At 38.3% G+C, this 25,899-nt stretch overlaps 1 protein-coding gene across 10 annotated transcripts in view; it reads left to right on the top strand.

Annotated features, from left to right (window-relative positions):
* DOP1A (DOP1 leucine zipper like protein A) overlaps window positions 1-25,876 on the top strand; it is a 124,471-nt gene extending 98,595 nt beyond the window's left edge. For 3 of the 10 annotated variants that reach the window (XM_055534901.1, XM_055534902.1, XM_055534907.1), the window contains 16 exons: window positions 5,290-5,424; window positions 7,364-7,419; window positions 8,535-8,639; window positions 12,169-12,235; window positions 12,388-12,532; window positions 12,910-12,989; window positions 14,271-14,380; window positions 14,636-14,785; window positions 14,926-14,987; window positions 16,481-16,633; window positions 17,766-17,902; window positions 18,780-18,835; window positions 19,725-19,925; window positions 22,511-22,640; window positions 23,347-23,406; window positions 25,150-25,876. In XM_055534901.1, coding sequence (XP_055390876.1) covers window positions 5,290-5,424; window positions 7,364-7,419; window positions 8,535-8,639; window positions 12,169-12,235; window positions 12,388-12,532; window positions 12,910-12,989; window positions 14,271-14,380; window positions 14,636-14,785; window positions 14,926-14,987; window positions 16,481-16,633; window positions 17,766-17,902; window positions 18,780-18,835; window positions 19,725-19,925; window positions 22,511-22,640; window positions 23,347-23,406; window positions 25,150-25,455 — 1,953 coding nt within the window. In that variant the 3' untranslated portion in view covers window positions 25,456-25,876. Of the gene's footprint in view, window positions 1-5,289; window positions 5,425-7,363; window positions 7,420-8,534; window positions 8,640-12,168; window positions 12,236-12,387; window positions 12,533-12,909; window positions 12,990-14,270; window positions 14,381-14,635; window positions 14,786-14,925; window positions 14,988-16,480; window positions 16,634-17,765; window positions 17,903-18,779; window positions 18,836-19,724; window positions 19,926-22,510; window positions 22,641-23,346; window positions 23,407-25,149 lie in introns of those variants that run through there. The other 7 variants (XM_055534905.1, XM_055534906.1, XM_055534909.1 and 4 more) reach the window with 5 other exon arrangements.
* The last annotated feature ends 23 nt before the right edge of the window (window positions 25,877-25,899 follow it).

The raw sequence follows: 25,899 nt of genomic DNA on the forward strand, positions 1-25,899 counted from the left end.
CAACTCTCACATCCATACATGACCACAGGAAAAACCATAGCTTTGACTAGATGGACCTTTGTTGGCAAAGTGATGTCTCTACTTTTTATATTCTGTTTAGGTTGGTCATTGCTTTTCTTCCAAGGATCAAGCGTCTTTTAATTTCATGGCTGCAATTACCATCTGCAGTGATTTTGGAGCCCAAAAAAATAAAGTCTGACACTGTTTCCACTGTTTCCCCATCTATTTGCCATGACGTAATGGGACCAGATACCATGATCTTAGTTTTCTGAATGTTGAGTTTTAAGTCAACTTTTTCACTCTCCTCTTTCACTTTCATCAAGAGGCTCTTTAGTTCTTCTTCACTTTCTGCCATAAGGGTGGTGACTTCTGAGTATTTGAGGTTATTGATATTTCTCCTGGCAATCTTGATTCCAGCTTGTGCTTGATCCAGCCCAGCATTTTTCATAATGTATTTTGCAAAAAATTAAATGAGCCAGGTGACAATATGCAGCCTTGACATACCCCTTTCCCAATTTGGAACCAGTCTGTTGTTCCATGTCCAGTTCTAACTGTTGCTTCCTGACCTGCATACAGATTTCTCAGGAGGCAGGTAAGGTGGTCTGATATTCCCATGAAGAATTTTCCACAGTTTGTTGTGATTCACACAGTCAAAGGCTTTGGCATAGTCAATAAAGAAGAAATAAATATTTTTCTGCAACTCTCTTGCTTTTTCGATGATCCAGCAGATGTTGGCAATTTGATCTCTGGTTCCTCTGCCTTTTCTAAATCCAGCTTGAACATCTGGAAATTCATGGTTCACGTACTGTTGAAGCCTGGGCTGGAGAATTTTGAGCATTACTTTACTAGCGTGTGAGATGAGTGCAATTGTGTAGTAGTTTAAACATTTTTTGGCTTTGCCTTTCTTTGGAATTGGAATGAAAACTGACCTTTTCCAGTCCTATGGCCAACTGCTGAGTTTTCCAAATTTGCTGGCATATTGAGTGTAGTACTTTCACAACATCAGCTTGTAGGATTTGAAATAGCTCAACTGGAATTCCATCACCTCCACTAGCTTTGTTCGTAGTGATGTTTCCTAAGGCCCACTTGACTTCACATTCCAGAATGTCTGGCTCTAGGTGAATGATCACACCAGCATGTTTATCTGGGTCATGAAGATCTTTTTTGTACAGTTCTTCTGTGTTTTCTTGCCACCTCTTCTTAATGTCTTCTGCTTCTGTTAGGTCCATACCATTTCTGTCCTTTATTGAGCCCATCTTTGCATGAAATGTTCCCTTGGTATCTCTAATTTTCTTGAAGAGATCTCTAGTCTTTCCCATTCTATTGTTTTCCTCTATTTCTTTGCACTGATCACTGAGGAAGGCTTTCTTCTCTCTCCTTGCTATTCTTTGGAACTCTGCATTCATATGGGTATATCTTTCCTTTTCTCCTTTGCCTTTCACTTCTCTTCTTTTCTCAGCTATTTGTAAGCCCTCGTCAGACAACCATTTTGCCTTTTTGCATTTCGTTTTCTTCAGGATGGTCTTGATCACTGCCTCCTATACAATGTCACGAACCTCCATCCATATTTCTTCAGGCCCTCTATCAGATTTAATCCCTTGAGTCTATTTGTCACTTCCACTGTATAATCGTGAGGGATTTGATTTAGGTCATACTTAAATGGTCTGGTGGTTTTCCCTACTTTCTTCAATTTAGGTCTGAATTTGGCAATAAGGAGTTCTTCTGAGCCACAGTCAGCTCCTGGTCTTGTTTTTGCTGACTGTATAGAGCTTCTCCGTCTTTGGCCGCAAAGAATATAATCAATCTGACTTTGGTGTTGGCCATCTGGTGATGTCCATGTGTAGAGTCTTCTCTTGTGTTGTTGGAAGAGGGTGTTTGCTGTGACCAGTGCATTCTCTTGACAAACCTCTGTTAGCCTTTGCCCTGCTTCATTCTGTACTTCAAGGCCAAATTTGCCTGTTACTCCAGGTATTTCTTGACATCTTTTGCATTCCAGTCCCCTATGATGAAAAGGACATCATTTTGGGGTGTTAGTTCCAGAAGGTCTTGTAGATCTTCACACAATTGTTCAACTTCAGCTTCTTCAGCATTAATGCTCAGGGCATAGACTTGGATTACTATGATATTGAATGGTTTGCCTTGGAAACGAAAAGAGATCATTCTGTCATTTTTGAGATTGCATCCAAGTACAAGGTTCATACAGGTAGGAATTAGACATCATGCTTCAAACAGCAGTCAGGAAAAGTCTACATTCTGAAAAATGGAATCAACCTCACCCCAGCAAGATGGCAGGAAGCCATTATGTTGTTCAGGTAGGAGTTTAGGATTCCTCTCTAGGAAAATGGCCTGACCTAAGCTACTTAAATTTTTGTGTCTCCTAAAAACAACAACAACAACAACAACAACAAAAAAGGACTCCAAAACTAGGCTGCTGGCACTACACAGGAAGGGCCACCTATCCAGTAGTATTGCACCTAAATGCTTGGCTTCCCGTCACCTTGTAATTTCTTTTTGAAAGGCAGTAGGAATACAGTTGTTAAGACCTCACACTTTGAAACCAGGTCCCTGGGGTTCAAATATTGACTTCTCCACTCACTAGCTATATAACGTCCTCAGGTTGGCATTGCTGCTTTATGGGGTTGTGAGAATCAGAACTGGAGGAAGGGAAGAAGGGTGGATGGAATGAAGGAAGGGAGGGAGGAAGGGTATGCATATATATATGGCACTTACCAATATGTGGCACTTAATAAGGACGCTGTAAATATATTTGCATATAGTTATTATTATTGCTGTGCTGTGCTTAGTTGTGTCCAACTCTGCAACCCCATGGACTATAACTTGCCAGACTCCTCTGTCCATGGAGTTTTGCAGGCAAGAATACTGGAGTGGGTAGCCTATCCCTTCTCCAGGGAATCTTCCTAACCCAGGAATTAAACCAGGGTCTCCTGCATTGCAGGCAAATTCTTTACCAGCTGAGTTACCTGGGAAATAGAGAGCCAAGGAATACCAGTCACATGAAAAAAGCCTCTGAAAATTAGATAAAGACCAAAACAAGTAGATAGAGAAAGTCAAAAGTAATATGCAGGTAACAGAAGAAAATGTAAAGTTCACCAGGTAAAATTATATTACATCCATGAAATGAGAGAAGGACTATTGCAAAAATTTTAAATTGTCTTAAATGTCAAAATTTTTTAGCAGAAGCAAAACAAAATCAGTATAAGAGAAGTGAAAGTAGATAAATATCAGATATAGAATGTAAATTTAGAGTTATGGAAAATAGAGGAAAGGAGATTTTTAAATTAGGGAAATGATACTGGAGGTACAGTATTTTTTTGAAGAAAGAAGAAATAGAAAAAACGAGGGGAGAAAAGTATCTAAGAAATAGTACAAGGAAATTCCCCAGAAGTAAAGGAAATGAATTTTTATAGGCACTGTGAAAAGAGATCTGTCTACATAAAGATCAGCAAGTAATGTCAGATCACAAGAGATGAAAAGGAGGTCTGAAAACCTTCTAAAGAGAAAATACTGGTCATATTCAATGGATGATGATATGACTTATCATTAGCAACACTAGAACTTATGATTGGAAAGTTAGTTTCAATCGGTAGTACTTTACCCAGCCAAAGTGTCACTCAGGTGAGTTTTGACTTTGAAGTGTCTCAAAAAAAATTGCAGTTGATTCACCCTTTCTCAAATACTGTAAGATGTATCTCCAGCAGAGGAGGAATAAAACAAGAAAGAAGGCAGTATGGGATCCAAGAAATAGGAGTTCCAACACAGGAAAAAAGAAAGGCTGATGGTCACAGGAGAAAAAACAAGATGATACTATATAGCAAGCCTAGAGAGTACCAAACCACGGTAGAACAGAAAGACATCTATCAGATATATCTCAAGAAAAAGCATGAAGGGGAAAAGGTAGGTTAGTTATCTGATCTGATGGTTTTGAGCATGTAGTTAGAGGAGATTTACAGTTGTTGGATTCTTTGGGGATAAACTTATGATAGAGAAGGCCAAGCAAATAAAAACAGTGTAGACACAAATGCACTTGCGTATATGCACACACTTCTATTAAATATGTTGTGACAATTAAGGAAGATTTTTTTTGTAAAGATATAAAAATCCAACTGAAGTCACACTGCATAAGAAAAACTATGTTTTCTTGTGTATACTATCATATTTTTAAACACATTTACATATAAAACATTGCAAATAGGGCACTGTAATACTTTCCATTGATATATATTCATTCATTTCATACATCTTCTGGTTGATATGTAATTATTCTTACATCTTTTATTTTTTTCATCATGGTTTTAGTGAAAATTGGGGCAACATAAAATATGCATAAATAATTCTTCACATCATAAACCACTCTGAAATGAATGAAAGTATGCATATGTAGTTCATCATATTCAGTGTTTCTTTATGAAGATCCTTAAAAACTATTAAAGTAAAAACAATTATATTGGGGCTTCCATGCGGTCCAGTGGCTAAGACTCCGTGCTCTCAATGCAGGGGGCCCAGGTTCGATCCCTGGTTGGGAAGCTAGGTCCCACATACCGCACCTGAGAGTTTGCATGCCACCAACTAAAGATCCTGCGTGCCATAACTAAGACCTGGCATGGCCAAATAAATAGAAATAAATATTGTAATAAAACAATTATTTCTTTGAAGCAGATTATCTTATTAATGTAGACTTGTTAAGATTTTTCAGTTGGAATGAATAAATGATTATTTTAAAAATTAGCACACAAAAAAACAGTTTAGGAAAAACAAAAAGTCGTGCAAGAGAATATGTGTACTGGTAATATACAACATAACTATAAGTAATCATATGAATACTGGGTGTAGATTTAAATGAAATTATGATGTAACTATGGTGGAAGGATAGGGAGAAGAGTGTAATAGAACCAGAAGTTTGTCTTCTGAAGTAGGATGTCAGTAGATAATATGTAAAATTGAAGAAAATATTCTGAAATAGGAAAAATAACAACCATGAATATTACTCAGAAATGATAGGAAAGAGCCAAGAGTTGAGCCTGGTCACTTTGGGGCATAAGTGCAAGCACACTGCTATTTTTTCTTAAAAGATACCTTGTCCTGTTTGTCTTTTTGAAACAATATATATGTATTATATTGATAAAAAATAAAATTTACCTAAAGTCATCAAGGGACATGAAAGGGCCTTTATATTAAAAGAGGCCATAAAATATTCTCTTAATTCTGTGATTTCTCTTAAAAGATTTACCTTTACCCGTACATAAGTGAATACAATGATGTGTTCTCCAGGTTATTCCTGCAGCCAGTGAAGAACAGCTCTTACTAGTAGAACTGGTTCGGTCTATCAGTGTCATGAGAGCAGAGACTGTTATACAGACTGTGAAAGATGTCTTAAAGCAGCCCCCAGCCATAGCCAAGGACAAGGTAAGCGGAGCTACCCTTTGATTTGTTTACAGTTGTGTTTCAGAGATGACCCTGGTAGGGAAGTTATTTTTTGTACAATGCATCCTTGTAAATGGATTGCAGAGATGAGAGCATGTGTTCTCACTCTGCCCTAATAAAAACAGTTACCAGTATCTACAGTGACCCGCTGGCATGATCCTCCCTGTGGCCAGTGAAGAGCAGTTCACTGCTCGTAGCGCTCCATATGTACGTCTAAGGCAGCGAGTAAGTGTGGGGCCAGATTCTTAGGTGAGATTTTTCTGGTCGTGTAGAGGAAAAGCACAGAAGCCAGAGCCCAAGGTCTGTTCACTTCGGTTGTTTCCTTTTTCACAGCCTCTTGCTGCTCTCTCTTTGCAATGAGGGTCTAAGTCTGTAAGCTCCTCACATTTTGCTATAACTTTAGTTCTAGTTGGTGTCATTTCTTGACCATGTACAATCTGTGCTACCAAGAAGTCAGTGACAGAGTCTTTGCACTCCCAATGCGTTGTCTCTAGTTAGGCAGACCTAAAAGTCTACAAGTTAGTAAAGTTATGAACTTGTCTACTTTTTCCGCTACTTATTTCAGGAACACTAAGGTTCAATTTTCTTAAAAAATATTTACCAACTGCTAACATTAGACTTTAGGCCAAGCCAAAATAGCCCTGATTACTTCCTTGAAAGAATTATTGCACATATCTGAAAATATTGCATTATTTTTTCTATTGCCTAAAGAGTGTACTACTTGTGTACAAAAATAGCCAGTGTCCTTACAAACTTCTTAACAATTTCCTTACTGTTCTGTAATCACCACTGGGGCATTTGTGATAGGATTTTAAATTTGCTTGTGAAAGCTCAATTCACTGTATTTATTTTGAACACCTACTTGTGCCAGAGACATTGGACTAAGTGTGAAGGATATAAAATCAAATAAGAGCAAGTTCTGTACTCCTCAACTGCTGCCAACCCTGTTCTCAATATACTAAGTTCTGAATTCATCAGATATTTGATTTTTCCTCATGTGGTACAAGGGGAAATTTTCAAGGGAATAGTTGGTGTCAAAACATAACAAATCAAATTGGGTAAATGAAAGTGGACATCAGTGTTATTTTCTTGTCTATTACTGATTTTTAAGGGCGGGTGCCTTCTTTTTATTATATGTTACATTCAGCACTAACTTTAGAGAATAGATTTTAGGCTATTAGGAGTTAGTTCAGATTTGGAACCAACTATACCTACCTACTGGAGAAGGCAATGGCAACCCACTCCAGTACTCTTACCTGGAAAATCTCATGGGCAGAGGAGCCTGGTAGGCTGCAGTCCATGGGGTCACAAAGAGTCGGACACAACTGAGTGACTTCACTTTCACTTTTCACTTTCATGCATTGGGGAAGGAAATGGCAACCCACTCCAGTGTTCTTGCCTGGAGAATCCCAGGGACGGGGGAGCCTGGTGGGCTACCGTCTATGGGGTCACACAGAGTTGGACACAACTGAAGCGACTTAGCAGCATACCTATCTACCTATTCTAGTTTAACAGAAACTTGTGGTAAAATAGATTTAAATTCCATTTTATTAAAAAAAAAAAAAGTCAGAACCTAAATCTGATAGCCCGGCCAAGCATAGGCTGATTAAAATAGTGTTGATACTTATAGAGTCGATGGATCATTTAAAAATAATGACTGGGGTGTGCTTTGTATATGAGGGTGGGTTGGAATTGAGAATCTTTTGATTCTTTCTAAACCATTTTCAGCTTTTTAAATAGCTTTTGTGTTTTGCCTGCTACATGGAAGAGAGCTGCATGATTTGGATGACAACCTAGTGTTTGATTTTGTTTGCTTTTAATTTTTTTAATTTAAAACTGGTAAAATACAGAGTAGTTATAACTATGGGAAAGAAAAAGCAGCATTTTTCTTCACTATAAAATTGGTTTCTTTTGTTTATAGAAACATCTTTCTTTGGAAGTCTGCATGCTTCAGTTTTTCTATGCTTATATTCAAAGGTAAGATAACTGCTGTGGATCTCTCCTCACTTTATTTAGCAATGTATAAAAATTAGGAAACAAGGAAGAAGGCACCTGAATTCTTTCAAGAAGTTACTTATTTTTTTTCCTTCTAAAACTAAAAGAACTAATACTGGAAACAGAAAAACATTGTGGAAATATTAATAAAGGCAGTTGGCCTCTTAATGACCCAGTCATGTGGATCCTACAGATATAAAGACCTAAGTACATTAAAGTACACTGGACATTAAAACACTGAATTGTAAGAAAATAATAAACAAACAAACTACATCCTGTTCTTGAAACTATGCCAGTTTCCACTGATCCATTATTTTGATATAGGTGAGAACACAAGGTCGTCTAATCTGTTTTGTTTTGTTTTTTTTAATGGAATGATATGACAATATCTTCTTGTTATGGCATTCCAGTTTTGCATTTAGCTGACATCTGAACAGAATTTCGTTGATTTGAGTTTTGATAAATTTACTCAAGAACCTTAATTTTTTCCATTTTAATTATCAAACTTGGCATCAGTTTGTGATTGATGACTAACATGAAGTTAGGGTAAACTGGTTGTGATTTAGAATAGGGACTGCCTAAAATCTAAGTTTAGGTAGAAGAGTTAGGGTTAAGGTCAAGAAGAAACAAAGAGAATCTTAATTTCTCTAGAGGTGAGAGACTGATATTCAGGATAGATTGACAGCCCTCCCTTAGATGAGATAGAGACTCATAGGTGAAGGAGAAAGAGCTAATGTAAGAGAGAAGTGGAGAGAATAGGGAAGGAAGTAGGTAACTATGATGTCAATAATTAAACAAATTTATTGAGCTGCATTTTGAGAGTCAGTATGGTTAAGAACTGGTATTTCTATGGCAAAATTTCTACTGTAATAAGTTACACTGGATATTTTAAGTATGTATGCTTGGTTTTCTTTTTACATATAATAAGAGTAGAAAATATAAAGCTTTCAGAAATGTTCTATAACAGTATCACAGTCTATCAAATTTAGAAAATTTTCAGAGAAAGTAGGAAAATATGGTAAAGACTGGGAAAATATAGGGAGAATTAAAGTTGATATTGGCTTTCTCTGTGTATAGAAACTGTGTTCATCTTGCAGAATTCCAGTGCCCAATTTAGTGGATAGCTGGGCATCACTGTTGATACTTCTGAAAGATTCCATACAACTGAGCCTTCCAGCCCCAGGGCAGTTTCTTATACTTGGGTAAGCAGTTTCACTTTAAAAATATGATTTCAAATGTATAGTGTTCATTGTCTCTGATTGCTGAATAACATGTTTTGGGTGATGGTGTGTCTCTACCTTCTGGGGGGGAGTGGGATTGTGGAGGCAACATTGTGTGTTTATACATATGCAAAATGTAAACATGCTAATGTAAAACTTGCAGCAGTACTCACTTAGTGATGAGAAAGTGTGGGATTGAAAGGGGCAGAGGTGAGCAGGATGACTGAAGGGGAACTTAATAGTCATTTGAGTTCAGAACGCTGAACATAAAAAGTCATTCTCTGTCATGTTGTTTCCTGATCTCTGTTAATGTGCGTGATTATTTGGTAAATTCTAGTTACCCTTGACTGCAAGCGCCATGATGTCTGGACAGTATCTTTTACTCTCCATTATTCTTGGTTCATAATATGTCCCCAGGAAATATTTGCTCAGTGAGTGGAGATGGTAGGAGGGGAAAGCCTTTGTGGACCAGGGAGGGGATACTGGGCAAGGTGCCTTGTCTGCTTTGGTGGTGGTGTAGGCATAGCAGTGGAACAGTGGGTGAATGAGATGGGCATGGGAGCTGGAATGGGAAAGGAATTTGCATTTTTTTTTAAGAAATTTGGTCTTGGGCAGGGGATGGGAGTGATGGCAGGTTTTGAGGAGGGATATGACCAGCAAGTTAGTAGTAGAATAGATCATAGGGGAAAGAAGATAGAATTGTTTCTAATGGGATGTAGCAAGTTTGTGTGCTGTGGATTATGGGATTGAAATATAACAGGACAAGAAAAGAAGGAAAGGGGGCCAACAAAGGAGATAGAAAAGAAAAACATCAGAAAGGTAGAAGAAAAACAGGTATTTTCAGTGTTCTAGAAGCAAAGAGAAGTTAAGGCATGGTTAACCCCTTTAGAGAGATTAGGGAAGATGATGTATACAAAGAGGGTGTATTTATTGATGATCCGAAGAGGATTGGTAATTTAGGAGAAAAGAGTTGGATGAGATAATAAGCGCAGATGTTAAGGGCAAGGGTTAGAGTGAAAAAAGTTAGTGTGAAGTAGTCTTTGAGTTTGTTTGATCACAAAAAGAAAGAGAACTGACAAGGTAGCAGAAGAAAATGTGATTTGAAATGGTAAGGAAACCTGACTATGTTGAGTAGTGAACAGCAAAGACTCTGCCTGAATTCAAATCCCAACTCCTTTACTTCTTTGCTATAAGGCCCTGCACAGGTTATATAACCTTTCCATCTGTAAAACGGAGATGATAATAGTGCCTACCTCATAAAGTTGTTACAAGGATCATTTAGAGTTAGTGTTTATTAAATTCCTAGAATAGTGCCTGGCTGATAATAACTATTATTTAAGGGGAGAGTGCTCCATAGGAGATTGTAGGGACCGGGGGCCTCCTTGGGAGCACCAGATTCCAGAGACAGCTGGGAGGGGATGGAGACCAGGGAATGGCAGGGGTAAGAGTGAGAAAGAAGGCTGCATTTCCTCTAAAACTTTGTGACTCAGGTTGATCCTTCAGCCAGCAGCAAGAGTCACCTGGGAGCTTGTTGGAAATGTAGACTCTCAAGCTCCAACCCAGACCACCCGAATCAGAATCTGCAGTTTAACAAGGATCTCAAGTGATTACATTACATCCTGGAATTTGAAAAGGACTGCTTAACACAGAAGAGGGGAATTCCCAAAAGGGAATAACCTTGTCTCCAACCTGTTTGCGTTACTTCAGACATTCAATGTGCTATTCCACTGAATGGGATGTAAACTCAACCACATGCAAAGAACTTGAACCTTAGTCAACCTCTGTAGCTCTGCTGGTGTTTTTTAAAAGTGTAGTTGGGTGGTTCTATATACAGACTTAGCTTCTCTGTTGTCCTGAAGGGAACCAGTGATTCTGCTTTGGCAACCAGTGGTCTAGAAAATTTTGAAGTAGAGGGAGGGTTAGGGTTAGAGGATTCTTTGGTAAAATGGACTCGAGATTTTGGTAAATGTAGGAATGTAGTCTTACACCAGGAAGAAGAGAGGAGGTGGAAGAACAAGGATGACAGGGGAGGAGAGCTGGTCAGCCTGTAGAAGCTGAGTAACACTGCGAACCCTAGCAATGATCCCTAGACCCTCATGCTGTTTTCTAAACCAGAAATCTGAAGGGGTTTTATGACATTGAAGGTGTAGTGGAAAGAGCAGTGGACTCAGCATCTGCAATTCCTGGACCAAAGATAAAGATAACTAGTGCGTATGATAATTTTTATTGATGAGAGATAACTGTAAACCCTGGAAATCAGAACAGTGTTCCCATAAAGATTTCTGATTCTTCTCTTTTGATATCTAGTTCTAACTCTCATCTCTGGGACCCAGGGTACATCAATAAACTTTTCCAAGGCTATTTTCCCATCTGTCAAGAGTAATAATACCTGCCTTACCTACCTCTAAATTGTTCTAAGGCTCAAAGAAGGAATATATGGACAGCCCTGCTAATCTCATTAAAAATTAAAACCAACTGTCAGACTTCTACCTTCTCCCCTGCAAGATTTTTCTGTTTCATCACCTGTTTTTTCTTCCTTTCTCATTTCTCAGATAATGAAGTGTTCTACCTCCTTCTCAATGTGTGTATCTTCTGAGTATTTAAATTAAAAGTTGGGCATTTTCACTTATACTAGAAAACTAACTCCTTTTTTAAATTGGGTGGTTTATTTTTTCTCCCAACCAGTCCACTGATCCTCTAAAAATTCCTTATTATAAAATAGAAATTTATATGATTGTTCTTCAATATCACTTTATGTGTTAGTTTGGAAATAATTATGCATATAGTTAATAAAATCAAGTTAAATATTGAGTAGAATTTTAGCAAACAATGGAAATGGATTTCTTACATTCAAGAATTCTTTTTAATCTATTATACACATAAAGAAACCATTTTTATATTAGATTGGTGGGGTTTACGATTTTAAATTTTTTGCTAATATATAAATCACAGAAAACGTACAAATTATAAGTTATTACAAAGTAAAGATGTCAACTGTACAATCACAAACCTAAATTAAGAAATGAGACACCATATGTCCCCTCAAGTTCCCTCCTAATTACTGTCCTTTCCCTTCTCCCCAAGATAGTCTCTATTCTGACATATAGTGCCACAGATAAATGTTGCCTTGTTTTTGAACAACAACTCTGTTTTATGTCTACTACTTCATATAGCATATGTTTAATAAAAATTATCCATGTAATTTCATGTAGCTATAATTTGTTCATTTTCATTGCTGTTTAGTATTTCATATGAATACACCACAGTTTATGTCTTCTATTGCTGGACATTCTGATTTTATAAATAATGCTGCTATGAACATCCTTGCACAGGTGTTTGCATGCATAGGTTTATGCATTTCACCTGAGTCATAGAATGTCCACATCTACCCATATTCGTTACACATACAAAGTTAAAATTGAGACCATAAAACCACTTGCTGTGAAAAATTGTTACATCATTTTCTTTACACTAATATTTCCTGTTTGTTTTTTTTCTTTGACCCTTTCAGAGTTCTGAATGAGTTTATCATGAAAAACCCTAGTTTGGAGAATAAAAAAGACCAAAGAGACCTCCAGGTAAGTCATTCTGAATTGAGCGCTGTTGCCAAAACTCTGTTTCTCAGTGCTCTCAAAGCTAAAATGGGAAGGTCAGATAAGATAGTCTGTGAAGTTTTGTGTGTGCGCCTGTGTACACACAGAGATGTAATGGGTTCTCCTTGTTTCTTCAGGATGTGACTCATAAAATAGTGGATGCAATTGGTGCAATTGCTGGTTCTTCTTTGGAACAGACAACATGGCTGCGGCGAAATCTTGAAGTTAAGCCTTCTCCCAAAATAATGGTAGATGGAACCAATTTGGAATCTGATGTTGAAGGTATTGATCCCCCTACACTTAAGTTTGTATTTGTAGGCATCTGTCCCTTGGTGGCTCAGCTGTAAAGAATCTGCCTGCGATGCAGGAGACATAGGTTTAGTCCCTGGGTCTGGAAGATCCCCTGGAGGAAGAAATGGCAACCCACTCCAGTATTCTTGCCTGGAGACTCCCACGGACAGAGAAGCCTGGCTGGCTTCATGGGGTCACAAGAGACAGACACAACTTAGCAACTGAACACCACCACCACTCATGAAGAAATTATTTCAGCCAGCACTATAATTGCTGTAAAATCCTCCCTTTTCTCATGTTTAACATGTAGTTTTTTTCAGTGGGAAAAAAACCTAACTATATCTTTACCTGTCTTTTTTCTTATTTAGATATGTTATCACCTGCAATGGAAACCTCAAACATAACTCCTTCTGTATATAGTGTCCATGCATTGACATTACTTTCTGAGGTAAATATTGTCAGATTTTTTCACATGAACTTTCAAGTAAACAGTAAGTAGTTCTTACAAAGGAGATTTTAATTTGAAATATTATTTTGTAGTTCAAGAAATCAGTATAAAATTAAGTTTAGACTTTCTATTCAGATTAGCAGTTTGTTAAATATTAATGACAGCAATTTAGACCTTGCTCCCTGCCATGCACTATTTTTTTTTTTTTTACAAGTGTACTGTTTAAAAATGAACAGTGCTTTTGTATCACAGTTTGGTAGGGAAGGGTGGAAGTGGTATAACGATGCTGGTCACTATTAAGTATTTACAGTTTACCAAACATTTTTATGGGCTTCCCTGATAGCTCAGTTGGTAAAGAATACACCTGCAGTGCAGGAGACCCTGGTTCGATTCCTGGATCTGGAAGATTCACTGGAGAAGGGATACACTACCCACTCCAGTATTCTTGGGCTTCCCTTGTGGCTGAGCTTATAAAGAATCTGCCTGCAATGTGGGAAACCTGGGTTCGATGCCTGGGTTGGGAAGATCCGCTGGAGAAGGGAAAGGCTACCCACTCCAGAATTCTGGCCTGGAGAATTCCATGGACTGTGTAGTCCACGGTGTCACAAAGAGTCAGATGTGACTTTAGCAACTTCAGACATTGCTCCCCCCATGCACTATTTTTAACAAGTGTACTGTTTAAAATTGAACAGTGCTTTTGTATCACAGTTTGGTAGGGAAGGGTAGAAGTGATATAACGATGCTGGTCACTATTAAATATTTACAGTTTACCAAACATTTTTATATACATGCTCTGACATGCTCTTTTTTTATACCCTGTTATTCAGACAGACCTGCAGTTCCTTTTTGTTTCCCCTTTACAGATGTGGTTACTGGACCTTACAAAGATTAGAACAGTATGACTAAGGCAAATAGCTAATTGACAGAGTTGCATCCCAATTCATGAGGTTGGATTTTTCCTAAATCCCCTGGTAACCCAGTCAGGGAGAGAGGTACTGAGTTTCCAATCTTAAATTTGGTGTTTACTCCCTAATCACATTGGAAGGTTCTTAACCTCTCTTTTTCTCTTCTTCCTAGTAATATTTGCCCATATGTATATTCTTTAGTTACAATGGAAAAAAATGCAAATAGTTGCATGTAAAAGTGGATTTAAGGAATTTGCTTTTAGATTTTTCTAATTTTAAGGTATTCTAGATGTTCTTACAAACTGAAAACCACCTCTAGATGCTGTCAGTTTCAGCTCTCAGATTATACATTCCATTTCATTTATGTTTTTTTTAGGTTTTGGCTCATCTTTTGGATATGGTTTTCTACAGTGATGAAAAAGAACGAGTCATTCCTTTACTTGTAAATATTATGCATTATGTTGTGCCCTACCTCCGAAATCATAGGTACTACTATTATTTAACTAGATGTGTTAGTTAACTCGTATTCTGTTAAAAATAAGTTGTGTTCCTTTATTCCAAAAATGAAATTATCACAAAATGACTTTATTTTTACCTTAAATTATAGTGATAAAAATGTTTCTCTTACACAAGTGCTTTCTATTTCCCATCATTGCTTTAGGTAAATATGAATACTTATGAGTAACTTAATATGATGAATAGTTATAACATAGAGGTTAATGTGGTTTTCCTTCCTCCCAGTGCACATAATGCACCCAGTTATCGAGCCTGTGTCCAGCTGCTGAGCAGTCTCAGTGGGTATCAGTACACACGGAGAGCTTGGAAAAAAGAAGCCTTTGACCTCTTTATGGATCCCAGTTTCTTTCAAATGGATGCCTCTTGTGTTAACCAGTAAGTCCTCCTGCTTCTATTCAACATGCTAATGCATCTCACAGAATCTGTTGAAATCGACTGCTATCTGCAAAGTAGAACGCTTTTTAAATACTAACAACAAAATGTTAATTACATGTCATGATCCTGGTTTCTTTCAGTTGGAGAGCAATTATGGACAATCTGATGACACATGATAAGACAACGTTTAGAGATTTAATGAGTGAGTACTATGGATGACAACCTAAGTGTCTTTCCTGTACATGAGCCGTTCTTATTTGCTTTGCTCTTGTCCAGAAACTACTGAATTAGCTCTTTGTCAGGTTATAGTGATACGTAGTACCCTACAGGAATATGAAGTTGAAACTTGAAGAAGACAGCATAGTAGATAAATAATCAGTAAACTATTTGGCCTTGTCACATTTGTCTCTAACTTGTTTCCCCAGCACATGGCATGGAACCTGGCACTCAGTAATCACTGAAGGAAGGACTGACCGCCAGGAAGGCCAAGAAAAGCAGGCAACAGGGACAGACCTATCAAACAAGTCACTCTAAGTCCTAGGGCTCTGGGGGATTCCCTGGCCATCCATCCCATGGGCAGGACTCCAGGCTTCCACTGCAAGGGGTTTGGATTCCATCCTTGGTAGGGGAAGTGAGACCCAAGCTGTGAGCCAGGGTGAAAAAGAAGATACTGGGGCTGTGTTATCTCCTTTGAATGAAGAAAGAGAGGGGCCAAGAAGTCAGAATCACTTTCCACCCCACTCCTTCTCTATTTTGTTTGTTTATAAATTGGGGTTCCTTGATAGTATTTCATCTGGGGATGAAAAAAATTTTCTTGATTTTCTTAAAGTTTGAAAATTATCCAACTAATGATCTTAAATAGCAACGAAGTTGAATGAATCCCTAGAATTTTATGTCCCTTCTTAACCAGGCTGCAGTTTCCCCTCTGGAAAAGGGACAGTGTATTCTCTAATCTCCACAGGTTTGTTTTAAGGTTGAGATTCATCTTTTTAACAGTTATTTATTAAAATACAAAAATGCTCCAGGCATTATGCTCACCTTAATCCAATAAGTAAAATTATTTCAGGGAGCAAGTAAGAAGTTGTGAAGGAAATAGGGCGCTACAATAGATTTTAAATAACAGCTCAGGAGCTCATACTTGAGGTGAAACTAAAAAAAAAGACAGCCATGAGCATGCCTAGGAACAAAGTATTCTAGGAATAAAGGACAAAAATTATAAAGTCCTCAGGATAGGAGCAAACTTACTGAGTTCACGAAAGAGCAAAGACAGAATGGCTACAAAGAGGGAACGGGGGTGAGTACAAGACAAGAGGAGGGAGAGCTCGGTAGGCTAGGCTGGGCCAGGCCAGAAGTTTCTAAAACAATAAGAAGGATTTAGGCAGATGGCATAAAATAATAAAGGGCTTTATAAAATGGCATTGTTAGTGATTTCACTTTCTGAAACCTACAGTCAGTCCTCAATTTTCTTCTCTCTCCACATTGCACTTCCTACTAATTGGTCTCTGACTTGTGTATGCTGGTTCTGTGTGCCAGCCCATCTGCCTTGGAGAAGAGCTCCCCAGTCCTTCACCTGAAACACCTCTCTCTCAGATGTCATAGGGTTTCTAGACATTCTTAAAAACGAAAAGCACAAGCATCTCTTTTCAAATCACTAGATGACCGTAACAACCTCTCTTGCTTTTTTGTCCCCCTCAGCTCGTGTAGCTGTGGCCCAAAGCAGTTCACTTAATCTCTTTGCAAACCGCGATGTGGAACTAGAGCAGAGAGCCATGCTTCTGAAAAGATTAGCATTTGCTATTTTTAGCAGTGAAATTGACCAGTATCAGAAATATCTTCCTGATATACAAGGTAAACAGTGGAAAACTATTTTCTCTATTTTCCAAACTGTTGAGTTTTTGTTGTTCCTTAGAAAATACTTTCCCTAAGTTATAAGTTGGGGTGAAATATTTACCAAATGTTGGTGGATGGAGAATGTTGTAGAATTGGAAATTTATTCTATTGAAACAACAAAAATTAATTATCACTCGTATGTAAAAGAAATCAAACTGAGTTCATAGGATTGCCTAAACATGATCTCTATTTTATTATTTGGGTCAAATTTCCTGGGAAGTCATGTTTGAGAATGAGGTGTAAGACTGTTTTGCTACAGCCAGGCGTATTAGTGGGTTTTTTTGTTTTTTGTTTTTTATTGTGGATGAGAGGTTATTTTAAAGGAGGAGACTGAAATAGACGCATAACCAGGAAATTTTAGCTAGAATCTGGGGACAGAGCAGTGGGTTGTGTAAGGTTTCTGATCGCCTTCATCACCTGGGTTTGGTGGTCCTGCGTCCTGGAGGTATCGGTGCCGTCATTGCCCTGAGCCGCCAGCGGCCCTGTAGCAGGAGTGAACTTGCCCGGGCAGAACTGTTTGCTGCACACAGGTCAGTGTGCGGGCAGCCACCAGCCTCAGCAGGCGGTGTGGGGACTGGGTTGAGAATGAGATTGTCATCTCTTTACAGAGATTATTCCTCTCTCTGAAGATAAAGGACTCCTTCTTTTCTGACTGTTTATACCTAATGTCCAGTGTACATCGTACACGCTACTTGTCCTGTGATGTTTTTAACATTGACTAGATTGGTGCTACTCAAAGTGTGGTCCATGGACCAGTATCAGTCTGTTATTCCATCCATGATAAGTACAGAAATGTAGAGTAAGCATTTTAAGCCTTTACAGCAATTTGATAGAATCTCTTGAATCTAGTAATGAGAACATGGCACTGAATTTTATATATCTTTCTTTAATTTGATTTTTCTAGAAAAAATCAAATTAATGAAATTATTAATCAAATTAATGAATGTATCTGCACCAGATTATAAATTTTTTAAAAAGTTGATTCTTCATCATAGTTTTGGAAATACTGCATCATATAGAAATGTTTATATGAAATGATTCTAAATATTTAGATATTGAAAATATATTGGGCTTTTTTGTTTGTTTTCAGAGAGATTGGTTGAGAGTCTTCGTCTGCCCCAGGTGCCAACTCTTCACTCTCAAGTGTTCCTGTTTTTCAGAGTGTTACTTTTGAGAATGTCTCCACAACATCTTACCTCGCTCTGGCCTACCATGATCACAGAACTTGTGAGTTAATTTTAGTTAATTTTACTCAGGTAGTAAATCTGAATTATAAAACAATGTGACAAGCATCAGCATGCTTACTGGATAAAAACTAATTTTGGAAGAGAATTGAACTCTAGTTAAACCTGTTACCAAAAATTTTTACAGCTGAAAATAGTGAAACAAGTCAGATTATGTCTCCATAAACTTTGGAATATGCAATATTCAGGGTTTTTAGCTCCTTGTGAATCATTACTTCATCTGATCTGGTTTAGTTCATTCTCTTCTACACGAACTTTTAACTGTGTCATGGTTGCCAGGCCTGGTTCCACCTATAGTGGAACCTCCAGGGTGATTAGAGGTGGGTTAGCTGGATTTAGGTGGCCTGAAGGCATGCATCACTCTGAAATGCAGCAGTTACCCAGATAAACTGCTTCAGAGACACTCTGATAAGATTTTGTAAAGTCCCAAACAATAAACCTTCTTAAGTCCCAGATACCAGCCCTTTCTCCTCTCAGACCAAACCATCACCCTCATCTGAACGACTTGAGGGGTGGGGGTGGGGGGAAGAGATGAGTAAGTAAGGAGAAAACAATCTTTTAACTCTGAAAACCCAGCCCTATACTTCCTCACAAACAAATGGCTGTAACATTTGTCTTTTTATGCTAACTATAACTTTGTTCCATAATCACCAAATAAGAGCATGCTTTCATCCCACCTCCGCCAGATGAGTAGCACGGCTCTGTGCTAAACATCCAGTTTTATTTTTAGAAACTAAGTATAATTTCATGATCCTAAAGTTGTATCCTAAAATTTGTGTTTGGATTGATGAAAATATAGCCTAAAGATAACTTGAAGGAAGGATTAGATAAACATTTGACACTTATTCCGTGGTCTTCAGGTACAGGTATTTTTACTGATGGAGCAGGAACTCACTGCTGATGAAGATATTTCACGGTAATATGTAATTCATTTTAGTATTGTCAGTGTTTAGTATCCTAAATCATCCAGAGTGTTACTTTACAACTAGGATGGAATAGACGCTATTTCATCTGAACAGTTAGTGTATTTAGTCTGTTGTTATCCAGTTTATCGCTTTGGGCTATAGTATAGGTTTTTTAGACTGAATTACAGCATCCAGATTTGCGGCTGTGGGCCTCTAGACATAAATACGGTCTCAGGCAATGCTGTTTCTACAACTGTCACCTCAGTGATGTAGCGGCATCGCCATGTCAAGAAGGTTGGTTTTAGTAGGTCATCCCTTTTCCCTGAAACATGCAGCAAAACCTGTTATGGCAGGTAACCTGTAACTAATGTATTCAAACGTCCGTATCTTCCAGAAGGATCTCAGTTTAATGTACTAGAATTTTATTCTTTTTAGTGAAGCAGTTTATTAATATATGACTAAACAATTTATTTTTATGTAGTAATTTTTGTACAAATCAGTTTATAAGTTGAAAAGTTCCTTTGACACTGTGTGTCTTGAATTTGTTTGCTACTCTTCAGCGCTGGGTTTCTAAGTGTCCCCTGTACTAATAACCGTGGGGATTATGAGAGGAATTTCCCCTCTCACTGTCTTCACACTGAGATAGCGGGAGTAGCAGCAGCAGGCACTGAGTAGCAGGGAGGCCTGTTAGTTTCACAGCTTATATTTTTATGCTTCTTGAGTACAGTTATTCTCTGCTATTTTTATATTCTTAATATTTAAAAGAACAGAAATGAATTTTCGATTTGAGAACAGTATACTTTAGTCATGACCTTGCTTAGCAATTACTGGTACATTTATCAGACTGATTATGAAAAACACTAGCGGGCATTTTGAGATTTTCCGGGAATTACTTGTCAGAGGTACAGCTGCTGACGGCACCGCCCCTGCCGACAGGACCTCGGGCCCCTCCGTGGCTGGCCTGGAGACGACCTACACAGGAGGTAATGGCTTCTCTACTTCATACAACAGCCAGCGGTGGCTAAACCTCTATCTCTCTGCTTGCAAATTTTTGGATTTGGCTCTGGCATTGCCCTCCGAAAATCTTCCTCAATTTCAGATGTAAGTAAAATAAGGATATTAAATAGACATTTTGGAAATGCATTTGCTTTAGTCAGTGACATCTAAGATAGAACTTTTTGTGTAAGTCAAAGTATTTATAATTTTTATTAAAATGTAGTTCTTTTTGGCAGGAGTGTGGGGCAGCACTGTTATTGGGAGGTATTGGAAATGGTTGTCATGATCTATTAAGACCAAGAGACCATTCAGTCAGCCGGCGTGAGGCAGTGGGACACCTGACTCACCAGCTTCAGGCCCAGTGCAGGAGGTGGTGGAGGTGGCGGCGTAGTAGCTAAGTCATATCCAACTCTTTTATGACCGCATGAACTGTAGCCGGCCAGGCTTCTCTGTCCATGGGATTTTCTAGATGAGAATACTGGAATGGGTTGCCATTTCCTACTCCAGGGGATCTTCCCAACCCAGGGATTGAACCCGTGTTTCCTGCATTGGCAGGCAGCTTCTTTACCACCTTTTCTTTCAGATGATAGTGAACTGAACTAGAGGTGACAGAGGGGAAGAGGGAGAAATTAATATAACTAAATTCTCATGAAATGTCTTGTTCATAAGTGCTCAAAATATTTAACTATGGTTTTTCATATTTGAGCTTCCCTGGTGGCTCAGCCAGTAAAGAAACTGCCTGCAATGCAGGAGACCCAGGTTCAATCCCTGGGTCAGGAAGATCCCCTGGAAAAGGGAATGGCTACCCACTCCAGTATCCTTGCCCGGAGAATTCCATGGACAGAGGAGCCTGGTGGGCTATAACCCATGGGGTTGCAAAGAGTCGGACACAACTGAACAGCTATCACTTTCACTTTTTTTCATATTTGTTAAAGTAATATGCAAGGACTATAAGATTGTTTCATTAATATGTGGCTAAGATAATTGGAGAAGTTATCCACATTAAATTATACATTTATAAATTGTGTTGTATTATTCTACCCAATATATTCAAGAATATTGGCTATTAATAGGGTGCAATGGAATATTAATAGGGTAAAGAGTAAGATACCAGGACCTTTTTTCTCTAAAAACTGCTGTTGCACAAGCTTACTTTTCATTAAATGTAATGGTAAGAACTAGAAATTTTTTTTACATCAATTCCCATTCCTTTTTTTCCCCCCATTTGAAACCATATATATTCACTTCTTAATGAATTTCAGTGGTTGGATGTCTGTTAAAATGATATTACTCCTGAAGAAATTTAGAAAAGGATACTAAGCAGAACTGTAGGAAACTGTCCAAAATTAACTAGGAAGCTTATGTTCACAGAGGTAGTAAAACTATAGTCTTCATGCACCTTTCCTTTTTAACGTCCATGGTGAGAACCATAACAAGCTTACCCTTTTGTCAAGATATAGAAAAGGGATCAAAAATGTAATATCAACTACGTTTTTTAACTACTATGTCTTTTTTTTTTCTTAAAATCTATAAGGTGGTAAAAGAACATGGAGAATTTAATAATTTTTGAAAGAGTAGTATCTTTTTATTCATGATTTTTTCAAATGTTTAAAAAGATGCTCAGGCTTACTCATTAAGAGAAATTCAAATTAAAGTTATTAGTAACTATCAGAATGGTAAAGATCTAAAAATGTATCTCCTTTTACCCTTAAGTAGAAACATTCTTACTAGTGTTGGAAGTATGCATTGATATTGTCTAATTTTTCTCCCAAGAGGTTTATATTTACCAAAATTCAGAATACATATTTTCCTTAGGCCAATAATTCTGCTATATCCTATGATTTATCCAACTACTGCCCTCTCAGAGACATGCACAAAATTCAGCAATTCATAAGGGTATCCATTATGGCAGTATTTGTAATAGCAAAAAATTGGACAATGTTTGAAACTGGTTAAGTCAGTACCTTCCAACACTGGAGGACTATGTAGCTTATAAAAAGGATGGCATTTTATATGATCTTTCTCCAAGATATGTAATTAAAATAAACAGCAGTCATTTTTATGTATTGAAAGAGATGGGGGTTGCTTGTGTGAATTCATGCTTTTTTATGCATAAACTCCAGATGGATATAAACTGGCAGTATTGGTGGAACCTGTGGTGAGGGGAGACTACCTTTCTTTTGTACAACCTTTTATACTGTTTGAATTGTTTTCATAGATACTAATTTTACTTATTAAAGATGAAATTTTAAACACAAAAATAGAATGGAAGTGTACTCAGAAGTCCTACTCAGATCTTTCTTAAATCCTTTCAGTCCTTTGCCCACCTTACTATGTAGTAGGTAGGAAACATCTGGCCAAGTATGTGATAGAGATTTTTACCTAGTAACGAAACATGTTACTTGGTTGTGCTCATGAAAAAAACGGTGTTGAGTATTTTCCAGTTTTCATGTGTTCATTACAAATGTTCATTTACTCACTTCAACTCTGTGGGGTAGTTGACTGTCTTTACTTACTGACGAAAGCTCAGGTTAAGAAACAAGCTCAAGGTGACAGGGCTGCGGGCGGCACAGCTGAACATGAATCCGTGTAAGTGGTGAGGTCGTGATGTGTCTACTGTATTTAAGTGGCCTTGTCTTAGAGGCACAGCGTGTATCCTACTGATGCTGATACCATTCTTCTATACATAGGTACCGATGGGCCTTCATTCCAGAAGTCTCAGATGATTCTGGTTTGGAAGTCAGAAGGCAGGGCATACATCAACGAGAATTTAAACCTTACGTAGTACGACTAGCAAAACTTCTTCGGAAAAAGGCAAAGGTATTGCATTCTTTTCAATTTATTTTTGTTAAGTATAAGCAGGTAACATTTGTAAGATATAGCGTATCTTATGTACAAATAGTGAGTTTCTTACTCTCATCAGTAGGCCTTTGTTACAAATGTTTTGTCTTTTCTTTGCCTTCAGAAAATTTCAAAACGAAATTGTACAATTTGGGGACAGTCTGGGTTGTTATTTTGAGTACTAGTTTGTAATACGTGCTTTGAGTGCTCAGAAATTTTCCAGTCTTCTGGCGTCCCCTATTCAGGCAGCAGCTTTTAAACCACATTCCACAGACTACAGAGATGGAATGGGGGACAGTGATTTCAAAGGAGGTTATGTTTGAAGGACATGCAGAACTTGACTTAAAATCAAGTTGTTTCTTTAGGGACTAATGAGTAACAGAACAGAGATGAAGGTGAAAGTTGAATCCAGAGTTTAGGAGCACATTTGGGTACTTTCATTTTGATATTGCAGGGTCTGAAAAAATAATCATGACAACAAATCCAGAAGCTATGTGGTTATAGGTACATTGTCATCCCTGCATCTCATAGTAATGAGTTTTTATAGAACTCCTCCCACAAAATAAAAAAAAATGTTTTATTGGAAAGCATTTTCTCATCCAAAACACCTTAAAACAAGGTCTTCATGGCCAAGTCCACTTTTCACTGGAGCAAAGGCTATGAGTTCTAATCTTTCCTTCCACAGGACAAGGAGGAGGACTTTAAGACAGTGATTTTGGAGGGATTGGAGATGGCCAGTCATCAGGTGAGGGTGGCTTTTTGATGCTTGTGATATGGCAGCAAAAGTTGCCACATCTGGACCAAATCTTGAGACACAAACCCAGGTCTGGGTTTCAGCAGTACACGAGAGGTAAAACAGGAAGGAAGTCTTTCCAGTGTAGACTGTCGAAGTGAAAGAAGTCGTTCACATGGAAACATGTTTGACTTTTTAAATTTTATTTATTACTGAGGCAGTGATTTAGTTCTGATTAAGCACTAAAACAAGTGCACTCTTCTTGGTCAAGAGCTTTTTAGTAAAAAAGTCCTTCTATTAAAAGTACCTCTTCTTGACAGGAATATAATCAAAAGGTTATACCATAGTTCCTTACATTTGGAAATCGGCTGTGTAGATGGTTCAAGCATATCACTTGTTTCCCTTCAGACTCAGTTCATCTCTGCAGACCCTTAAATGGCTACTGAATCACACTTGGACTTAGGGCAGTAAAAGTGGTGTAGTTGCCAGTCCCGGGACTGTCATTAAAGCCAGCGTTACTAGGTGAGAGGAAAGGAAAGTGATTTTCTACTAAGAAATAAACTGATAGCTGCTGCTTTTTTTTTTTTTTAATTTGGCCATAGATAAAGAACAAAATGATCTTTTATTTGTTCCTAGAGACTTCTGAGAAGGGAAAATAGATTCAAACAGGATTTTAAGCACACAAGAAAATAAGCTAGATTTTGCATCTGCTTCTCCACTAGGAAACTAGTGATATTAAAATACTAAGTAAACAATGAAAGTTTCTCAGCAGCATCTTAGAAGGCAAACCCCATTTGTTAACAAATACGACCGACTATAATTCTGCTTCCTAAGTCCCACTTGATATTTTTTTTCTACCTGTTGTTTTCATTATCTTTACTCAGTATGTTTTCCTATCTATGATTCTGCCCCAGTTCAGACATCTTCAGATCTCTCAGAACATTCTGTAGATAGACTGTCTACAACTGTATTTGTATAATTTAGGTGGCTTCTCAAATTAGCTGCCTAAGTTTGTAGATTACTGTTTGTACTTGGTGGACAGTCTTCACATACATTCTCATTCGACTTCTCTGCTGCCCCATTTTATAGGTTGTATCTTGCCCACAGTAAGGACAGGCAGAGCAGGATACCAGCCCTGGAGTAACTTTGCCTCCAGGCCCAGCTCCCCTTCCCCATGCAGTGTGCAAGCTAGGAGCACACAGCAGGTCCCCCCTTGGCGTGCCTCCCCCTCCCCATGCGGTGTGCAAGCTAGAGGCACACAGCAGGTCTCCCCTTGGCATGCCTCCCCTTCCCTGTGTGGTATAATTACTCACCGGGCTCTGCTACTGTCCCGTGGCAGGTTTAAGCCTTCTGCCACAATGTGATTGATTGATGTACTAACAGTGACACGTATGAGACCTTCTGTCCCTTCTTCTGTGGTCATTTTATGACCTAGTCCTCGGGTACATTAGTGGGAGTCCAGAAATCTGGGAGCTTTTTGAGTATATGCAAAGCACAAGATGAACTTTGGTATTTGTCCATATCCAAAACCAATTCCGCTAATAACTAAGCTTGCTTGTGCACTCTAGATGGAAGATCTTCCTATAGTGTACAGTTAATAATTGGCACCAGAAGGCCTCAGTCAGAAGCAGGTGTTTTAGCAAGTCTGGAATGGAGACTTAATGTCATCATTTGTATTCATTTCTTAACTCTGTTTAAGTTTTCTCACAGACTGAGGCCTTCTGTTGCTAACAGCTGCCTCTCTGTTTTCTGCAGAAAAATCCGGAGGAGGACAACTCAGGGAGAGCACTGGGCTGGGAGCCGGGGCACTTGCTGCTCACCGCCTGCACCGTGCGCAGCCTGGAGCAGCTCCTGCCGTTCTTCAACGTGCTCAGCCAAGTCTTCAACAGCAAAGTCACCAGCCGGTGCGCAGGACACTCAGGGAGCCCCGTCCTCTACTCCACCGCCTTCCCCAACAAGGACATGAAGCTGGAAAACCACAAACCATTTTCCAGCAAAGCTAGGCAAAAAATAGAAGAGATGGTAGAAAAAGATTTTCTGGAAGGGGTGGTAAAAACTTGAGCACCACAAGTGGTTCCATTTAGTTTAAATGTAATTATTTAAAACATTTGCTCCTCAGTTGTATAGTTTTTTTTTTTTTTGTATGTAACAAAACATGTTTCAGGTTGTATTTAATTTAAATATTTGTAAATAAGAACAAATGTCTGACTGTGGCCTGAATCAAGTTTAAATAACTGTGGGCTCATGTTGATTATGGTGCCTAAGAGAGATCTATATATACGTAAATAGTCCACTATAGTCCATTGTTTTATTGTCCTGAGTTGTCTTAAATCTGCCAAATACACACTGCACATTTTTTCTATTCGTTTCAGGCTTTGTTTAATTTAGATGGGTTGGAGACTCTTTTGCTTTGACTTATTAACCACATTCTAGTATAAAAATGGTGTCCCTTCTCTGTCAGAGGCTTGGTAATGTCTTACAGCCAGTTTCTCCCACTTACCTTCA

The sequence above is a fragment of the Bubalus kerabau genome, chromosome 9 (assembly GCF_029407905.1).
Source record: "Bubalus kerabau isolate K-KA32 ecotype Philippines breed swamp buffalo chromosome 9, PCC_UOA_SB_1v2, whole genome shotgun sequence".
Taxonomy (NCBI): domain Eukaryota; kingdom Metazoa; phylum Chordata; class Mammalia; order Artiodactyla; family Bovidae; genus Bubalus; species Bubalus kerabau.